Source organism: Salvelinus alpinus, chromosome 1, assembly GCF_045679555.1.
Source record: "Salvelinus alpinus chromosome 1, SLU_Salpinus.1, whole genome shotgun sequence".
Classification (NCBI taxonomy): domain Eukaryota; kingdom Metazoa; phylum Chordata; class Actinopteri; order Salmoniformes; family Salmonidae; genus Salvelinus; species Salvelinus alpinus.
The window spans coordinates 91,105,716-91,126,179 of record NC_092086.1 but is presented as its reverse complement, the minus strand read 5'-3'; the positions used below and the strand labels follow the sequence as shown (position 1 = coordinate 91,126,179).

At 41.7% G+C, this 20,464-nt stretch overlaps 1 protein-coding gene across 2 annotated transcripts in view; it reads left to right on the top strand.

The window, feature by feature from the left end:
• LOC139533904 (THO complex subunit 2-like) overlaps positions 1-20,464 on the top strand; it is a 73,422-nt gene that overhangs the window by 2,566 nt on the left and 50,392 nt on the right. For both annotated transcript variants that reach the window (XM_071332390.1, XM_071332397.1), the window contains exons 3-13: positions 212-303; positions 861-912; positions 1,026-1,096; positions 6,868-6,989; positions 7,514-7,647; positions 7,982-8,142; positions 9,577-9,669; positions 12,621-12,776; positions 14,475-14,647; positions 14,928-15,123; positions 15,242-15,283. In XM_071332390.1, coding sequence (XP_071188491.1) covers positions 212-303; positions 861-912; positions 1,026-1,096; positions 6,868-6,989; positions 7,514-7,647; positions 7,982-8,142; positions 9,577-9,669; positions 12,621-12,776; positions 14,475-14,647; positions 14,928-15,123; positions 15,242-15,283 — 1,292 coding nt within the window. The remainder of the gene's footprint in view (positions 1-211; positions 304-860; positions 913-1,025; positions 1,097-6,867; positions 6,990-7,513; positions 7,648-7,981; positions 8,143-9,576; positions 9,670-12,620; positions 12,777-14,474; positions 14,648-14,927; positions 15,124-15,241; positions 15,284-20,464) is intronic.

The window sequence follows — 20,464 nt, the reverse complement described above, 5'->3', positions numbered from 1 at the left end:
AAAGAACAGTATACATGTTAGTTTTGCAACAATTGAGTCTTTGCTAATTAAGTGACGATATTATTCAAGCTAATTTAAGGTAATATTCATTCAATGATGGGGTCTCGCTATGTCGGGTGTCATCTAATGTTCATATAGCATCATAGTGAGCTTATGCCTCTTGTGTTGAGAGTAATTCTCTGCCTGTTTGCCTCTTCTCTTTATTCTCTAGATATACAGGCAGCTTTGTATGAACTCTGCTGGCATGTCATACAGGGGAACTTCAAGCTGGACCTTTCTGCTAGCGTCCTCTGTGACATGATGGTATGTATGGTCCTTTTGAAGTCCTCATTCTCTGCAATGTCTTTCATCCCAGAAAATCTTCCATGCGTTGGTGCAATAATGAAATTAGGGTTTTGTGTCATATAGGAGAGTCCTTTTAGTGAAAACATTGACTAGTATCTGCCATTGAGGAGTGATGTGTATTTAGTTCTTGATTTCTGGTTATTTTTAAGAGGGAGAAAAGACACAATCCTAATCGGAGGTTCCTTTAGCAGCGGTTCAAGTTGATCGAGTAATGTGACAACTCAATGAGTCTACAAGTTTTTCCTCTGTTTCCTGGAATGTGGGATTTTTGTAATGTTACGAATAGAGGCACAGATGCTATCATTAGGAACATGCAGAGAAGGTACACTTGCAGCTGCGCCATAATAAAACAGTCCTCTTCTGCCTATTCATTCATTTCAGACTAAAACAGTGTGCTTTGCTTGTAAAGAAAGCTAAACACCACTTCTGGAACTTCTGTATCAGCAAACAAAAGTCATTAAGAATTTACCTTTTTTATGACTTTTGAATGCTTCTGATTTCTTGTTTATTTCCAGGATCTGCGGGATGACATGCCATCCATTTTAGCAGATGTTTTCAGTATACTAGGTGGGTATGACTTCAGTTTGGGCATATTGTGACATTCATTTGCAATTTAATGCCTAAATGTGTTGCCTAATTACAGTCATGATATTGTAATGTTTCAATCGTTATTTTGACAGACATAGAGACCAGCTCTTTAGAGGAAAAAAACAAACGTGACCATTACACCCAGCTAGTGGGAGCGTGTCTGGTAAGTGTGTTTCAAGTTATTGTGATGAACAAAAATACATTCTCATGAAATGTCAACTTTCACTAGGTGGCAGTATTGATCATAGAAAACTCAGCCTTTGTCTGTATTTCCTACTGTAAGGCAAAAACACACCGTATTTGATTGTCAAGCTTGAATACAAACTTTTTTTTAAATGCTATTGGCTCTTAATTTAGAATATTATAGTAACATTTGATTCTCTTCACAAATGTTACATTTTCTGTCATTCATAACCAGGGGTGAAAGTAAGCTGGTACGGCGTTCCGGCAAAATAAATAGTGGGGCTACACCGTACTGGTAAAACGTGAGCCTATCACAATTAACACAAAATGCCAAAAAACAATAGGCTTTTACACGCATTCTGGGATATGTTTCGGGTAGCCTCTGAGAATAACATTGACTAATACATGGATACAGTGACTGAGTTCATCAGGAAGTTTATAGGAGATGTTGTACCCATTGTTACTATTGAAACCTACCCAAACCAGAAACCATGGATAAATGGCAGACTGAAAGCGCGAACCACCGCATTTCACCATGGCAAAGTGACTGGGAATATGGCCTAATACAAACAGTACTTATTCCCTCCATAAGGCAATCAAAGAGGCAAAACGTCAGTACAGAGACAGTGGAGTTGCATTTCAACGGCTCAGACACGAGACATGTGTGGCAGGGTCTACAGACAATCACAGACTACAAAGGGAAAACCAGCCACATTGCGAACCCCTATGTCTTGCTTCTGGACAATCTAAACGCTCTTCGCCCGCTTTGAGGATAATACAGTGCAACCGACGCGGCTCGCTACCGTGGACTCTCCTTCTCCGTCCCCGACGTGAGTAAGACATTTAAGCGTGTTAACTCTCACAAGGCCGCTGGCCCAGACTGCATTGCTAGCCGCGTCCTCAGAGCATGCGCCAACCAGCTGGCTGGAGTGAATACCGACATATTCAATCTCTCCCTATCCCAGTCTGCTGTCCCCACTTGCTTCAAGATGTCCAGCATTGTTCCTGTACCTAAGAAAGCAAAGATAACGGAACTAAATTTCTATCGCCAAGTAGCACTCACTTCTGTCATCATGAAGTGCTTTGAGAGACTAGTCAAGGATCATATCACTTTTACCTTACCCGACACCCTAAACCCACTTCAATTTGCTTACTGCCCCAATAGATCCACCTACGATGCAATTGCCATTGCACTGCACAATCCCATCTGGACAAGAGGAATACCTATGTAAGAATGCTGTTCATTGACTAAAGCTCACCATTCAACACCATAGCTCGGGTCTGAACCCCGCCCTGTGCAACTTTTTGTAAATTTAATTTATTTAACCAGGCAAGTCAGTTAAGAACAAATTCTTATTTACAATGACTGTCTAGGAACAGTGGGTTAACTGCCTTGTTCTGGGGCAGAACGACAAATTTTTACCTTGGGGATTCGATCTTGCAACCTTTCGGTTACTGGCCCAATGCTCTTAACCACGAGGCTACCTGCCGCCCCAGGTGGACTGTGTCCTGGACTTCGTGGCGGCTGCCCCCAGGTAGTGAAGGTAGGAAACAACACCTCCACTGATCCTCAACACAGGGCCCCACAAGGGTGTGTGCTTAGCCCCCTCCTGTACTCCCTGTTCACCCATGACTGCATGGCCACGCATGCCTCTAACTCAATCCTCAAGTTTACAGGCGACACAACAGTAGGAGGCCTGCTTTACCAACAATGATGAGACAGCCTACAGGGGAGGAGGTGAGGGCCCTGTGAGAGTGGTGCCAGGAAAATAACCTCACTCAATGTCAACACAACAAAGGAGCTGATCATGGACTTCAGGAAACAGCAGAGTGAGCACGCCCCTATCCACATCGACGGGACCGCAGTGGAGAAGGTGGAAATCTTCCAAGTTCTTCTGTGTACACATCACCGACAATCTGAAATGGTCCACCCACACAGACAGTGTGGTGAAGAAGGCTCAACAGCGCCTCTTCAACCTCAGGAAGGTAAAGAAATTTGGCTTGGCACCTAAAACCCTCACACATTTTCACAGATGCACAATTGAGAGCATCCTGTTAGGCTGTATCACTGCCTGGTACAGCAACTGCACCGCCCGCAACCAAAGGGCTCTCCAGAGGGTGGTGCGATCTGCCCAACGTATCACTGGGGGCACACTGCCTGCCCTCCAGGACACCTACAGCACCCGATGTCACAGGAAGGCCAAAAAGATCATGAAGGACATCAACCACCCGAGCCACGGCCTGTTCACCCCGCTATCATCCAGAAGGCGACGTCAGTACAGGTGCATCAAAGCTGGGACCGAGAGACTATCATAAAGCCATCAGACTGTTAAATAGCCATCACTAGCCGGCTTCCACCCGGTTATGCATCTTGTCAATTCAGGCTACACGTGTAGGCCTTCACAGAATGTAAATACAGTACACGTAGGTTTTTTGTAACGGATGGCTCTTTCCATTCATCAAATTGTGGCTGCACAGTGCACTGTTGGGGTTTGGATGCTGGAATTATTTTGTGAGTGGATGAATGTGCGCGGGTAGCCTGCAGGAGCCCTTTGTTAAGTGATTGTCAAACAATCAGATGAAAACATCATGACTGGTTCTTTATGCCGCATTAAAAGGCATAGGCGACACGTCCATAAAGCTAGGTGACGCTTTCCCTAATGTAAATTTAATTAAATTGCCAAAATTATATAGGCTTATTAGCTTACTCCTGTCTATACAGAAATAAATAAAATCATTCAAAATGGGCAACGACACCAGAAAGTATGATTTGGCCACAGAGGATCGTTAGCTTCTTTTTTGTTGTTTTAAATTGCATAGCCTACAGACGGAAAGGCCTGCAATTTGGGCAGCGCACAGAAAGTAACAAATAGATGATTGAGTTGTGACTGTCAGTGAAAAGTGGAGACCCAGCCAGGCAAATCACAATATTTAAATACAATTTCAGAAAACAGTTTGGAAAGCAAATGGATGTTGCTGTAAAGAGATGCCACTGAAAAGACTCCAGTCTGTCTTTTAGTTACCAAAATTCTTAACTTAATTGAACATCAGCCATATCCCTGGTGAGTGAACATATTCACTATCTTTATCATTGGGTCAGTAACACTTTTTTGGTTGTTTTTGGACAATAATTTCCTCCTCCAGGTTAGATAGATGTCATATTGTATTTGTGTCTCACCTTTTTTGTAGGCCTTTTATATGGATCAGACAACATTGTTTTTATTGATCTGTCAGGTGTCAGCAGAGTAGGCTACCCTATAATTTGTCGTAATAAGATTCTGCTAATACAGTGAATTCAGAAAGTATTCCGATCCCTTGACTTTCTCCATTTTGTTACGTTACAGCCTTACTCTAAAATGTATTATAGTTTTTTTATCCTCATCAATCTACACACTACCCCATAATGAACAAGCAAAAACTGTTTTTTAGATTTTTTTTAGCAAATTTATAATAATAATAAATAAATATCATATTTACTTAAGTATTGAAACCCTTTACTCAGTACTTTGTTGAAGCCCCCTTTGGCAGTGATTACAGCCCCCAGTCTTGGTTATGACACAACCTTGGCACAACTTTGTGTGGAGTTTCTACCATTCTTCTCTGCAGATCCTCTCAAGCTGTGTCAGGTTGGATGGGGAGTGCCGCTGCACAGCTTTTTTCAGGTCTCCAAAGATGTTAGATTAGGTTAAAGTCGGGGCTCTGCCTGAACCGGTGAAGGTCATTCAGAGACTTGTCCCGAAGCCACTCCTGCGTTGTTTTGGCTGTGTGCTTAGGGACATTGTCCAGTTGGAAGGTGAACCTTCGCCCTAGTCTGAGGTCCTGAGCGCTCTGGAGCAGGTTTTTATCAAGGATCTCTACTTTTATCCGTTCATCTTTCCCTCTGTCCTGACTGGTCTCCCAGTCCCTGCAACTGAAAAACATCCCCACAGCATGATGCTGCCACCACCATGCTTCACCTTAGGGATAGTGCCAGGTTTCCTCCAGACGTGGTGCTTTGCATTCAGGCCAAAGAGTTCTATCTTGGCTTCATTAGACCAGATAATCTTGTTTCTCATGGTCTCAGAGTCCTTTAGGTGTCAAGCGGGCTGCCTTTTACTGATGAGTGGTTTCCATCTGGCCACTGCCATAAAGGCCTGCTGCAATGATGGTTGTCCTTCTGGAAGTTTCTTCCATCTCCACAGAGGAACTCGAGCTGTGTCAGAGTGACCATCGGGTTCTTGGTCACCTCCCTGACCAAGACCCTTCTCCCCCGATTGCTCAGTTTGGCCGAGGGGCCAGCTCTAGGAAGAGTCTTGGTGGTTCCAAACGTCTTCCATTTAAGAATGATGGAGGCCACTGTGTTCTTGGGGACCTTCAATGTTGCAAACAACTTTTGGTACCCTTCCCCAAATCTGTGACTTGACACAATCCTGTCTCTGAGCTCTACGGACAATTCCTTCGACCTCATGACTTGGTTTTTGCTCTGACATGCACTGTCAGCTGTTGGACCTTTTTATATAGACAGGTGTGTGCCTTTCCAAATCTTGTCCAATCAATTGAATTTACCACAGGTGGAGTCCAATCAAGTTGTAGAAACATCTAAAGGATGATCAATGGAAACAGGATGTACCTGAGCTCAGTTGCGAGTCTCATAGCAAAGGGTCTGAATATTTATGCAAATATGGGATTTCTGTTATTTTGAACACATTTACAAAAATGTGTAAACCTGTTTTCGCTGTGTCATTATGGGGTATTGTGTGTAGATTGAGGATTTTTATTTAATCCATTTTAGAAGAAGGCTGTAATGTAACAAAATGTGGATAAGGGAAGGGGTCTGAATACTTTCTGAATTAATTTAAAGTGTAGTAGAATTGCATGAAATGTGTTTATAAAAGGCCAACAAGACATGTATCTGATAGGCCTACTCTACACCCCTTCGCGCTGCATTGAAGTAAATTTTTTTTGTTGCCAACAGTGATGGAGTTAGTGTTAGCTTAAATAATGACTCCATTCTAATTATCACATTAGGAATAGTAGACTAACATAAGTTTGCAAATGCGAGGATGCATGGAATGCTTTATTATAAATGTGCATGTTTATGGTGAAAATGAGCTTCCCCAAAGTTGAAACCCACGTGCCGTCTATGTTAAAAGGTAATGCATGTTATTAAAAGGGTTATGGCATATCTTTACTAGTCCTTGGCCCACTGAGATCATATGATATTAATAGGGATTCTATATGTAATTCTATGATTACACCTAGGCTATACAAAAAATGAATTTGTGTGTGCACTTTGGTGTCCCGTACCGGTAAGAAATTAAATCTACTCTCACCCCTGTTCATAACCATGTAAGATCTATTTACTAATCTTTATACAGTCCCTCCAGGATTTCACAAGGTTTTTTGTTATTATTGGTGTCAAAAATGCTTGATTTTGCTGTGGCAATTCTGGCATTTTGCATGGCAATGTGTAGTGATTTTTGTCCAATTTGTTGTGAAAATGCGCTGAGGAAAAAGGTTTGAGGCGTGGCTTGATTGAACCAAATTTTCGGTAAATGTGCGCTTATTGGTTTAAATTGTGAGCCCTGTTTTTGTAATGTGTTATGGGTCAGTTTGGGATAATGTTGCATCAGACTGTTTTATGCGGGAATAGTGCAGTGATTGGTCAAATTTGCAAGCCCTCCCACAATATGCTGGGAATTTTTGTGACCGCGGAATCCTGGAGGGACTGTTTATATAACACTTGTTTGTTTCGTCTTGCCCTCTCTTCAGTTCTTTGTGCCAGATGCCATCCTGAAGGAGAGGCTGGATCCAGAGACCCTGGAGTCCCTGGGACTCATAAAGCAAGCTCATCAGTTCAACCAGAAAATCGTAAAAATCAAGACCAAACTATTGTAAGTGGAGCAAGTGACTCATTTTCATCTGTAAAAAAACAAAAATCCTGTAAGGGTCAGTGTCAAAAGGTCAACAATGTAATAAATTGAATGGTGTGACCAAGTAGCCAGAACTAGAGTAAGATACTGTTATTCCCCGGTCAGGGCTGAATGTGCTGTTAGCCCAGGGTTGGAGATGTAACTTTGGGTTATCTACCTCGCAGCCTGTGGCTGTAGCATTTCATATGTGAACGTTTACTCTATAGGATGTGAGCTTTGCCATGAACGCCAAATGTAAGGTCAGCACAGAATGTAGAGAAATTACATCACTTTAGTTGTTTATATTCTCTGACTGTTCACGCACTACCTTGCTGCAAAACATGGTTATTCAGGCTGTATAGGGTTCTATTGCCCTATAATACACTAGAAACACAATAAATGATCATTTCACTTGCATTCACGCTTGGGCCTAAAGTTTGAAGTTGTTTATCTAATGGTGAGTGGTTGGCCTCCTACATATTGTTTTCCACTCTGTCCCCTTACAGTTACAAGCAGCAGAAATTCAACTTGCTGAGGGAAGAGAATGAGGGCTATGCCAAGCTGATCACTGAGCTGGGCCAAGACCTCTCAGGCAACATCACCAGCCACATCGTCCTAGAGAGCATCAAGTCCCTAATAGGTATGAAACCCCTAGTCTTTTTCATCACGTTCTCCACCGCCAAGAAGCAGCGGGTCCTTGTTGCACTCTTAGTCTCGCTGCATTTTCTGTGACGTGTATGTATAATTTCTGTGACCAACCAAGAAAGTAATCGAGATTATAAATTTGGCAGAAGTGCTTTTTACAGTTTTTAAATTAAGGATTGAATTGTTGCATGGGACCTTAATATAGTTTTTTACTTTTTAAAGACAACTCTCCATTTAGACTCTTTAGACTCTACATTACACATTGCCTTATTTTGTACCCAAGTTACTCAATGTCATCTGTACACCCTTACCCCCTCTCTACCCTGCAGGATGCTTCAACCTGGACCCCAACCGCGTTCTGGACATCATCCTGGAGGTGTACGAGTGTCGCTCTGACCAAGATGAGTTCTTCCTGCCCCTCATCAAGTCCTACATGTGTGAACCCCTCACCCTCTGCCACATCCTGGGCTTCAAGTTCAAGTTCAACCAGGTGAGAGAGCAGACTCCCCACTGTGACTGTTTGCACTCTACAGCCTGTCTGAAACTGGACGGATATAAACTGTACAAATTGGTGTTTGTGAGGAGCTACATGTCCAAGAAGCGGAGAAATCCTTAACCAAATTAAATAAAAATACTTATTGATGAGAACATAAGTCTTGCCCACATTCTCCCTTGATCTGCAAGAATGAGGGTAAATGGTGCAGTCAGACCTGATGTGAATATTACTGCTGCCAGTAGGGCTGTTAACGGTTAACCACAAAAAACCTGTCATAATTTAGTGGAAATAAATTGGCTTGTTTATTTCCGTTACTTGTCATGTATCTTATCACATGTGCACAGAATACAGAGCCTAGTTTGAAGAGTGGAATGGCCTATCACCTGTCAGACAGCGTAAGAACAGCTCCTCAAAAAGTTGGTACTAGAGTGAATCCTGCTTTTATAAGCCCAGTCAGTAAGCAACAAATAACAATTCTAAATGCAATCGTGTGCCAGCTCTTTTGTAGGCCAAGATTTAAAAAATAGCTATTTTTAATTTCTTAACTCGTAATTAAAGCGTGCCTTCGATGCGCGTAGAATTTTGTCAACAGTAGGCAGGTTATCAGCATGTCACCCACCACTTTACAATGTAAGCTTGAGGCAGTGTAGTTGTTATACCTTGCTTCAAAGTAGCCTAACCAAAATCCAACCATAGAAATGTGGAGACAATTGTTCCATAAAGACTCATGCCATTAACCAGCAATTCTCTCCTGTTCTATTGGTTTTCATATCAACTTTGTCCAGAATCCAGAGACCGAATCCTAGTCATATTAGCAATCTGTCCTAGTTGTTGCTATTAGATTCCCCTCGAAGTTACTAGCTGAGATTTTCATCTCTGTCACATGTGACCGCCTTGTGAGGTAGTGACCCGTGACATACGCCTAGTTTCCTGCAACGGGTCACTTATGGAACCGCTCGCATTAGATGCTCTGTTTAGAATGGTGTTTTCCCGTGAATTGCATTTTGGCAAATGTTTGAAAACAACTTTTTTTATTAGCTGCTTCATTACAGCAGTTGCATCTTCAATAATATGCTATAGCCTTTTGACTATAAGACGATAGGCTTGCTATTCTTGCATGTTTTCATGAAGCTCTTAGGAAACATGTCCGTTCCTTGTATGTATACATAGTATTTTCTTTTGGTTGTGTCATTTTACTGTTTTGGGATAAATAAATAATAATAAAAACGGTTAATGAGGGTCAGTTAGTCAGAAGCAAAATTGACCGAAATGTGCATCCCTAGCTGCCATTCACTGAAATATACACTTTAGTTGAGGATCAAAAGACATCAGAGTGAATTTCTCTGATTTGTACTGGACCCCCTCCCATATCCATTAGCTGTTTCTCAGTATGTATTAAGTGTTCCTTGACTGTCCTTCTCCTCCCAGGAGCCAAATGAGGAGACCCCCACGTCACTCTACCACATCGCTGCCGCCCTCTTGCATCACAACCTTATAGAGCTGGAGGACATCTATGTGCACGTAAGCATCTCTCAACTCACACCTACAGAGCATTGTCTCACATAATACAGTTCCTTCTCAACTTCTTCCACATTTTGTTGTTAGAGCTTAAATTAAAAAAGAAATCACTGGCCTACACAGTACTCCATAATGTCAAAGTGGAATTGTTTTTTGAAATCTTAAAAAATTAATTAAACATGAAAATCTGAAATGTCTTGAGTCAAATTACAAGTATCTGTGAGGTCCCTCATTTGAGCAGTGGATTTCAAACACCGATTCAACCACAAAGACCAGGGAGGTTTTTCAATGCCTTGCAAAGAAGGGCACCTATTAGTAGATGGCTAATAAAAAGAAGACAGTGAATTTCCCTTTGAGCATGGTGAAGTTATTATTAGTCTTTGGATGGTGTATCAATACACTGAGTTATACAAAGATACAGTCGTCCTTCCTAACTCAGTTGCCGGAGAAGAAGGAAACCGGTCAGGGATTTCACCATAAGGCTAATGGTGACTTTAAAACAGTTAGTTTAATGGCTGTGATATGAGAGAACTAAGGATGGATCAACAACATTATAGTTAATCCACAATACTAAATATTCCAAAACATGCATCCTGTTTGCAACAAGGCATTAATTTCTTTGCTGTTTTACTTTAATTAACTTCTTATGGCTGAGATCCTGCTAACGGGCTCGATTTGACAACAGCCAGTGAAATTGCAGGGCGCCAAATTCAAACAACAGAAATCTCATAATTAAAATTCCTCAAACATACAAGTATTTTACACAATTTTAAAGATACACTTGTTGTTAATCCCACCACAGTGTCCAATTTCAAATAGGCTTTACGACGAAAGCACCACAAACGATTGTTAGGTCAGCGCCAAGTCACAAAAAACAGCAATTTTTTTCCAGCCAAAGAGAGGAGTCACAAAAAGCAGAAATAGAGATACCAATTAATCACTAACCTTTGATGATCTTCATCAGATGACACTCATAGGACTTCATGTTACACAATACATGTATGTTTGGTCAATAAAGTTCATATTTATATCAAGAAATCTCAGTATACATTGGCGCGTTATGTTCAGTAGTTCCAAAAACATCCGGTGATTTTGCAGAGAGGCACATCAATTTACAGAAATACTCATCAAAAATGTTGAGGAAAATACAAGTGTTATACATGGAATTAAAGATATGCTTCTCCTTAATGCAGCCGCTGTGTCAGATTTCAAAAAAGCTTTACGGAAAAAGCACAACATGCAATAATCTGAGTACAGAGCTCAGAGACCAAAACAAGCCATACAGATACCCGCCATGTTGTGGAGTCAACAGAAGTCAGAAATAGCATTATAAATATTCACTTACCTTTGATCTTCATCAGAATGCACTCCCAGGAATCCCAGTTCCACAATAAATGTTTGATTTGTTCGATAAATTATTAACTTTATGTCCAAATACTTCCTTTTTGTTCGCGCCTTGAGTTCACAAATCCAAATTCATAAGGCGCGGGCAGACAAAGTCAAAAAGTTCCGTTACAGTCCGTAGAAACATGTCAAACGATGTATAGAATCAATCTTTAGGATGTTTTTATCATAAATCTTCAATAATGTTCCAACCGGAAAATTCCTTTGTCTGTAGAAATGCAATGGGCCTCAAGCTAACTCTCACGTGAACGCGCATGGTCAGCTCGTGGCTCTCTGCCAGACCTCTGACTCGTTCCCCTCTCATTCGCCCCCACTTCATAGTAGAAGCATCAAACAAGGTTCTAAAGACTGTTGACATCTAGTGGAAGCCTTAGGAGGTGCAATATGACCAATATCCCACTGTATCTTCGATAGGCAATGAGTTGTAAACCTACAAATGTCAGATTTCCCACTTCCTGGTTGGATTTTTCTCTCAGGTTTTTGCCTTCCATATGAGTTCTGTTATACTCAGACATCATTCAAACAGTTTTAGAAACTTCTGAGTGTTTTCTATCCAAATCTACTAATAATATGCATATCTTAGTTTCTGGGGCTGAGTAGCAGGCAGTTTACTCTGGGCACCTTTTCATCCAAGCTACTCAATACTACCCCCAGCCATAAGAAGAACTTATGTCCTGAATACAAAGTGTTATGTTTGGAGCAACACATCACACATCACCAAGTACCACTCTTCATCTTTTCAAGCATGGTGGTGTCTGCATCATGTTATGGGTATGCTTGTCATCGACAAGGACTAGGGAGTTTTTTTTATGATTAAAAAGAAACAAAATAGAGCTAAACGCAGGCAAAATCCTAGATGAAAACCTGGTTGTCTGCTTTCCAACAGTCACTGGGAGACATTAACCTTTAAGCAGGACAATAACTTAAAACACAAGGCCAAATATACACTGGAGTTGCATACCAAGAAGACGGTGAATGTTCCTGAGTGGCCTATTTACTGTTTTCACCTAGATCGGCTTGGAAATCTATGGCAAGACTTGAAAATGGCTGTCTAACAATGATCAACAACCAATTTGACAGAGCCTGATGAATTAAAAAATGTGCACAAATATTGTACAGTCCAGGCGTGCAAAGCTCTTACACTTACCCAGAAAGACTCACAACTGTAATCACTGCCATTGACTCAGGGGATTGAATACTTATCTAATCAATTTATATTCGTTTTTTTCTATAAATGTTTTACTAGTGTTAGAAATTTTCTTCACCTTGACATATTTTGTGTAGATCGTTGACAAAAAAATGACAATTAAACCCATTTTAATCCCACTTTGTAACACAACAAAATGTGGAAAAGGTACAGGTGGGAATACTTTCTAAAGGCATATAATTGTATAATTATATGTATATAATTTAATATCAAAGATTTGACTAACATTGGTTGTCCTCAGTGCATGCCTGATTGTGCAACATGTGATCCAACAGAGAAATCTAAATGCCTGGTGCTATAAATTGTGACCTGATGTATGACTGAGCCTGTGTTGCCCTCCCAGCTGATGCCACTGGATGCCAGCATTGTAGAGGAGCACAAGAGAGAAATCACAGAGGCCAAGCAGATCGCCCGCAAGCTCACCATGGTGGTGGTGCCCTCCGAGAAGACTGAGGACAAGGAGAGAGAGAAGGAGAAAGAGGAGGAGAAGAATGACAAGGTAAATTAATCTCATGTTACACTCGCACACATTTCTACTATTTGAAATACATGTCGCCACATTTGGGTAACTGTTCCACACTAAAGCACAAGTCTACTTCCACTAAGTGTCATTCTTTAATTGCCATGATGAAGCCCAGTCTTTATAAGGCTGCCTCTGTGTGCTGCTGAAGGAAAGGGAAAAGGCTTTATTGTTGTGTGTTAACGAGGTGTCAGTCCGTGTCTGTCTGAGGCAGGGCTGTGCATACCACCACCGACAGACAGACAGTGATTGATGGGCCAGAGGAGGTCTGTTAGAGTTAAAGCTGCAGCAGCAGCCCCCTCTCCCTCCCACTCGTTAAAAGTAACGAAGAGCAACACTGAAGGCTTTTGTGAACCATGTTTCTAAAATAAATTCAGCCTCCAGCCCAAGATCCAGATTGTCAGATTGCATCTGTCATCTGAGTGCCAGCATCATGCTAATGCTAAATGTAGCAAATAACTCTTTCAATAATAGTTTTCTAGTGGCTTACACAAAAAAAGAATATTCTTTCAATATTCCTGAACATGCAGCCTGTTTGCAATAAAGAACTAAAGTAAAACTGCAAAGAAATTAACTCTGTTCTAATGTGTAATGTTTGGTGCAAATCCAACACAATACATTGAGTACCACTCTTCATCTTTTAAACAGGGTGGTGGCTGCATCATGTTATGGGTATGCTTATGACTAGGGATTTTTTTTATGATAAAAAATAAAATGAAATAGAGTTTAGTACAGGCAAAATCCTAGAGGAGAACCTGGTTCCGTCTGCTTTCCAACACACTGGGAGACAAATTCACAAACATATTTCAACATTAAGCTCACAGTTTGACGTAAGTGCTTTTAGTTTTTTATAAAATAGCCTGGCCCGAAAAATTTGTGACATTGGATGAGTAGAATATCAGTTCGTCCTCTAGCTAGTTAACTCATCCCACACTCAGCCTCTCCCTGACAACACTGCCTTGTTACTATGCTGTGTCACAGGTGGTTGTGTAAGTCACACATGAATTAAGTGCAGCGTCAGGTACGAAGACAGATTTCTACAGTTCCTTGTTGTGCTGCTGGAGAAAATAACGACTCATAGGCCCTCCCGGGTGGCGCAGTGGTCTAAGGCACTCGAGCCCAGGCTGGGGCGGTGCACAATTGGCCCAGCGTCGTCCGGGTTAGGGAGGGTTTGGCCGGCAGGGATATCCTTGTCTCATCGCGCACTAGCGACTCTTGTGGTGGGCCGGGTGCAGTGCACGCTGACCTGGACGCTAGGTGTACGGTGTTTCCTCCGACACATTGGTGCGGCTGGCTTTCGGGTTGGATGTGCATTGTGTCAAGAAGCAGTGCGGGTTGTGTTGTGTTTCGGAGGACGCATGGCTCTCGACCTTCGCCTCTCCCGAGTCCGTACGGGAGTTGCAGCGATGAGACAAGACAGTAACTACTACCAATTGGATACCACGTAATTGGGGAGGAGAAGGGGGTAAAAATAATTGTTATAATAATTACGACTCATGATTTACTCACTAGGTGTTTGCAAATCCTCCTTAATGGGCTTGCTTTGTACTTTGTGAAATCCCTCCGTCATAAACCTAAGGACGAGCTGCTCTCAGACTAACTTCTGCTGCTGCTCCAATTGCCCTGAGCTTCACTCAAGCTCACCCACACACACCGCATCTCCCCTTCTACCCTCAGGCTCCTGATAACCAGAAGCTGGGTCTGTTGGAAGCGCTGCTGAGGATCGGAGACTGGCACCATGCCCAAAGCATTATGGACCAGATGCCCTCCTTCTACGCCACCTCTCACAAGGCCATTGCTCTGGCACTTTGCCAGCTGCTGCATTTGACTGTGGAGCCACTGTACCGCAGGTGCCCGCCCGCTCCCCTGGATTCACTTTGTGCTCTTTACATATTAGTGGAAGAAATGTACACATTCACCTAAATACAACACGACATGTCAGTGTACATGCATACACAGCCTGCCAGCCAAAATACTACAAACTCTGATGCCAGCCTTTCATTTAATTGTAGGCACACACAGACACAACAACAGTCGCATGCAGAACCACCTAGTGTTAACACTAGAGCAGTGGAGGCTTTATGTTGCTGTTTGTAGTATGCCTTGTCTCACCTGTGTTTCCCTTTGCAGAGCCGGGGTCCCCAAAGGGGCCAAGGGATGTTTGTTGAGGCCCCTGAAGAACAAGCGGGCCCCCAGGCCTGCCGAGAGCTTTGAGGACCTGCGCAGGGACGTGTTCAGCATGCTCTGCTACCTGGGGCCCCACCTCTCCCATGACCCCATCCTCTTTGCCAAGATAGTACGCCTGGGCAAGGGCTTTATGAAAGAGGTACAGGCCCTAAAGTCAATTGATGCTTTATTGATCCCCAAAGGAAAATGTATTGGCATACCCTCCTACCCTGGCTTCATCTCACTAATTGCCCTCGTGTTTTCTTTTGTTCCTCCAGTACCAAAGTGAGGGTAGAAATGACAACGTCAAGGACAAAATGGTGAGTAGTCAAAGTAAATGGGACCAAGAAGTGTCTTGAACAGGTTTGTTGTATTAATCAGCACGATGAATTCACAGAGAATAAATTCAGGTGTACAGGTGTAGACTTTACCGTGAAATGCTTGCTTTCAAGCCCTTCCCAACGATGCCGAGTTAAAAATGTATCAAATAAATAAATAGTAACACATATATGCAGTGAGTACCAGATCATTGTGTAGGATTACGAGGTATTTAAGGTGTTAGGTTCTGAACAAACTCAAACGGACGACTGGAAAAGCTCAAAGTATATTCACCCACTGGGTCATACCCGTGCAAAGACAAGGCATGATTACACAAGCACATATATTTATAACCTCCTCATAGGCGGGGTCAACTCCTTACACATCTAGACAGCCAATACATCTCTGTTGCTAGGCAGGAACTTATTTGTTTCCTCTCACTGGCGTTGTCATGACCCTGCCTGATGCTAGAACCTTTGTGGAAGTTTGTGTGTGAAATGATTGTTGTGGTGGGCCCCTCTGGCCCCCCACCCAGAGGTTTCATCTCACTTAATCTGTTGACTTGACCTCGAGACGAATTACTCGCTCCTCCCTAGTTCCGCAGCTGGCCTGCTTTATCAGAGATGAACTATTGCCCTTTGCCTCCCTCTTTAGAAAAATGGAACAGAATATGAACTTTCTGGACTTCCCATTATCTCACTCAGGGACTTGCTGTATGGGAAGTTACTATCTACCCTTCATTGACTCCAACATATACATTCCTTATACATGTAAAGTAATCAATAAGTTAGTGTGGTAACATTAATAACTATAATTCAGGCTAGAATCCAACAAAGGTAAATATGTACATGAAGGAAGTAGGGTTGTTCCCGACCCACAAAAAATATTGGTCGACCGAGAGTGGTCTGATCTTTCTACTAATCAATAGAAATTTTAAGACGTGTATTTTGAATGAAATCAACAATATGTAGCCCACTGAGCTTGTATGATGCTTTAAGCACTGCGACACACACAAATGACTAAAGACGGAGCCAGAGATCAATATAGCCTAACCAGAAGAGGGAACCCTTTTCCAAAGCCCTCCACCCCCTCCTCCCGCTGCTGCTGGCCTTAGTTATTATCCTGAAGTTGCCGGTAAAAGGCTACACCAGCGGTCCGCAACCTTTTCCATTTGGAGTGCCAAGTTATCGTAACCTTTCTACTGATCTGCGTACAAGTTATGCTTTTCATATGCACATTTTCGTGGAACAGTTTCATTTTATTTATAATAAAGTATCTCAAAATCAATGTCGTGACTAATCAATTCTAAATGAAAATTATACAAATCTATATAACTTTTATTGCCATTACCAAAATGCAAATATAGCCTACTTTAAGCTAACAAATACGAACATTGCAGCCGCAGGTAGAAAATGTCCTCTAAATCACATTGGCTACGTTTTGCCTGTCTGCAAGAACTTGAAACATTGTATCCACTATTAACTTGGTCCAGCCCATGCTAAACAAATTGTAGCATTGTATAAAATATTCTGGGCCCTCAGTTTCCCATGCCAGTGAGCTCTGGACAGACGGACAAAATGGTAGGCTATTTGCGCAAGGGATAAGAAGTTATAAAATAGGCCTACCTGACTTACGTTTATTCCCCCCCCTTTCATGCTGAGTGGTTATCGAATGGGAGAGAACTGGAAAGATTTTTTACATAGGCTATGTTGAGGAACTATTGTCTTTCTCAATGGCTGTAGTAACAGACTTTGTTAATTGCTGTTTGAGTTGAATAATAAAATATTTGAGAAACTTCACAGTGATGGTGAGTTAATACAATAAGAAATAGTATCAGATCCCCAAATTGGCACGTTTTATAGGCCTACATTGCGCGCAGGCCAGGTAGCCTACTTCTATGCGTAATCCGGTACGTGTCCTTACTCAAGGTTGACAGTAGCGCTCCATCAAAAGACGATTAATACATTGACGACTCATAAATGGAATGAAATAAACCAAAAACTTTTTTCTCACAAGTGTAGCCTAGGTTGTGCGCTCTGCAAACAACGTGTCCACTCCAAATAGTAGCTCTTTTTAATCTTGGCCATGAAAACAGTTAACACGCGATTGCATGTAGAATTGTTATTTGTTGCTTACTGACTCGGCTTATAAAAGCACATGTTTCACTGCAGTAACAGATTGAGGAACTGTTCTCGCGCTGTCTGACAGGTGATAGGCCACTCGCACCTCAAACTAGGCTCTGTATTTTATGCGCCTGTGATAAATAAGATGCATAACGAGTAACAAATACACACAAGACAATTTAATTCCACTAAATTACGCAAATTAATCTATAGATTGATAATCATGACCGGTCAAATGTATTTTCAGCAGCTAACCGATTTTAGCGCTTAACCGCTAACAGCCCTAATCAGGATAGATGATGAGTAAAATAAAGAACAGATTAGCAGCTGTGTGTGAGAGCGTGTGTTTGTAGTGGATGTGTGTGGGTTTTGTGTGAGTGTGCATAGAGCAGTGCAAGATAGGGTCAGTACAGATAGTCCAGGTAACCATTTAATAAAAAATGTATCAGTCCTATGGCTTGAGGGTAGAAGCTGTCTCGGAGCCTGTTGATCCAAGCGCCGATGCTCCAGTACCGTTTGCCAGACGTGGCTGGAGTCTTGGGCAATTCTTTGGGGCATCCTCTGACACCACCTGATATACATTTACATTTAGGTCATTTAGCAGACGCTCTTATCCAGAGCGACTTACAAATTGGTGCATTCACCTTATGATATCCAGTGGAACAACCACTTTACAATAGTGCATCTAACTCTTTTAAGGGGGGGGGGGGGGTTAGAAGGATTACTTTATCCTATCCTAGGTATTCCTTAAAGAGGTGGGGTTTCAGGTGTCTCCGGAAGGTGGTGATTGACTCCGCTGACCTGGCGGAGAGGTCCTGGATGGCACTGAGCTCGCCTCCCGTGATATACTGAGCTGTCTGCACTAGAGGTTGACCGATTAACGCACGTCTTACCGATTTTATTGGAGGACCCAAAAAAGCCGATACCGATTAATCTGCCGAATGATTATTATTTTATTTATTTATTATTGTTTTATTTTTTTATATATATATTATTTTTTTTGTAAAAAAAAAACGTTTACATTTTATTTATTTATTATTATTATTATTTTTTTGTAATGACAATTACAACAATACTGAATGAACACTTATTTTAACTTCATATAATACATCAACAAAATCAATTTAGCCTCAAATAAATAATGAAACATGTTCAATTTGGTTTAAATAATGCAAAAAAAAGTTTTGGAGAAGAAAGTAAAAGTGCAATATGTGGCATGTAAGAAAGCTAACGTTTTAAGTTCCTTGCTCAGAACATGAGAACATATGAAAGCTGGTGGTTCCTTTTAACATGAGTCTTCAATATTCCCAGGTAAGAAGTTTTAGGTTGTAGTTATTATAGGAATATTTCTCTCTCTACGATTTGTATTTCATATACCTTTGACTATTGGATGTTCTTATAGGCACTTTAGTATTGCCAGTGTAACAGTATAGCTTCCGTCCCTCTCCTCGCTCCTACTTGGGCTCGAACCAGGAACTTATCGACAACAGCCACCCTCGAAGCAGCGTTACCCATGCAGAGCAAGGGGAACAACTACTCCAATTCTCAGAGCGAGTGACGTTTGAAACGCTGTTAGCGCGCATCCCGCTAACTAGCTAACCATTTCACATCGGTTACACCAGCCTAATCTCGGGAGTTGATAGGCTTGAAGCATTGCGAAGAGCTGCTGGCAAAACGCACAAAAGTGCTGTTTGAATGAATGCTTACGAGCCTGCTGGTGCCTACCATCGCTCAGTCAGACTGCTCTATCAAATCAGACTTAATTATAGCATAATAACACACAGAAATACGAGCCGTAGGTCATTAATATGGTAGAATCCGGAAACTATCATCTCGAAAACAAAACGTTTATTCTTTCAGTGAAATACGGAACCGTTCTGTATTTTATCTAACGGGTGGCATCCAAAAGTCTAAATATTCCTGTTACATTGCACAACCTTCAATGTTATGTCATAATTATGTAAAATTCTGGCAAATTAGTTCGCAACGAGCCAGGTGGCCCAAACTGTTGCATATAACCTGACTCTGCATGCAATGAACGCAAGAGAAGTGACACAATTTCACCTGGTTAATATTGCCTGCTAACCTGAATTTCTTTTAGCTAAATATGCAGGTTTAAAAATATATACTTCTGTGTATTGATTTTAAGAAAGGCATTGATGTTTATGGTTAGGTACAGTCGGGTAGCGATTGTGCTTTTTTCGCAAATGTGCTTTTGTTAAATCATCCCCCGTTTGGCGTAGTTGGCTGTCTTTGTTAGGAAGAAATAGTCTTCACACAGTTCGCAACGAGCCAGGCGGCCCAAACTGCTGCATATACCCTGACTCTGTTGCAAGAGAATTGACACAATTTCCCTAGTTAAAAGAAATTCATGTTAGCAGGCAATATTAACTAAATATGCAGGTTTAAAAATATATACTTGTGTATTGATTTTAAGAAAAGCATTGATGTTTATGGTTAGGTACACGTTGGAGCAACGACAGTCCTTTTTCGCGAATGCGCACTGCATCGATTATATACAACACAGGACACGCTAGATAAACTAGTAATATCATCAACCATGTGTAGTTATAACTAGTGATTATGATTGATTGATTGTTTTTTATAAGATACGTTTAATGCTAGCTAGCAACTTACCTTGGCTGCTTACTGCATTCGCGTAACAGGCAGGCTCCTCGTGGAGTGCAATGTAAAGCAGGTGGTTAGAGTGTTGGTCTAGTTAACTGTAAGGTTGCAAGATTGAATCCCCGAGCTGACAAGGTAAAAATCTGTCGTTCTGCCCCTGAACAAGGCAGTTAACCCACCGTTCCTAGGCCGTCATTGAAAATAAGAATGTGTTCTTAACTGACTTGCCTAGTTAAAGGTGTAAAAAAGAAAACGGCCAAATCGGTGTCCAAAAATACCGATTTCCAATTGTTATGAAAACTTGAAATATGCCCTAATCGGCCATTCCGATTTATCGGTCGACCTCTAGTCTGCACCACTCTCTGTAGAGCTTTGCGGTCGAGTGCGGTGCATTTTCCATACCAAGCTGTGACGCAGCCAGTCAAGATTCTCTGG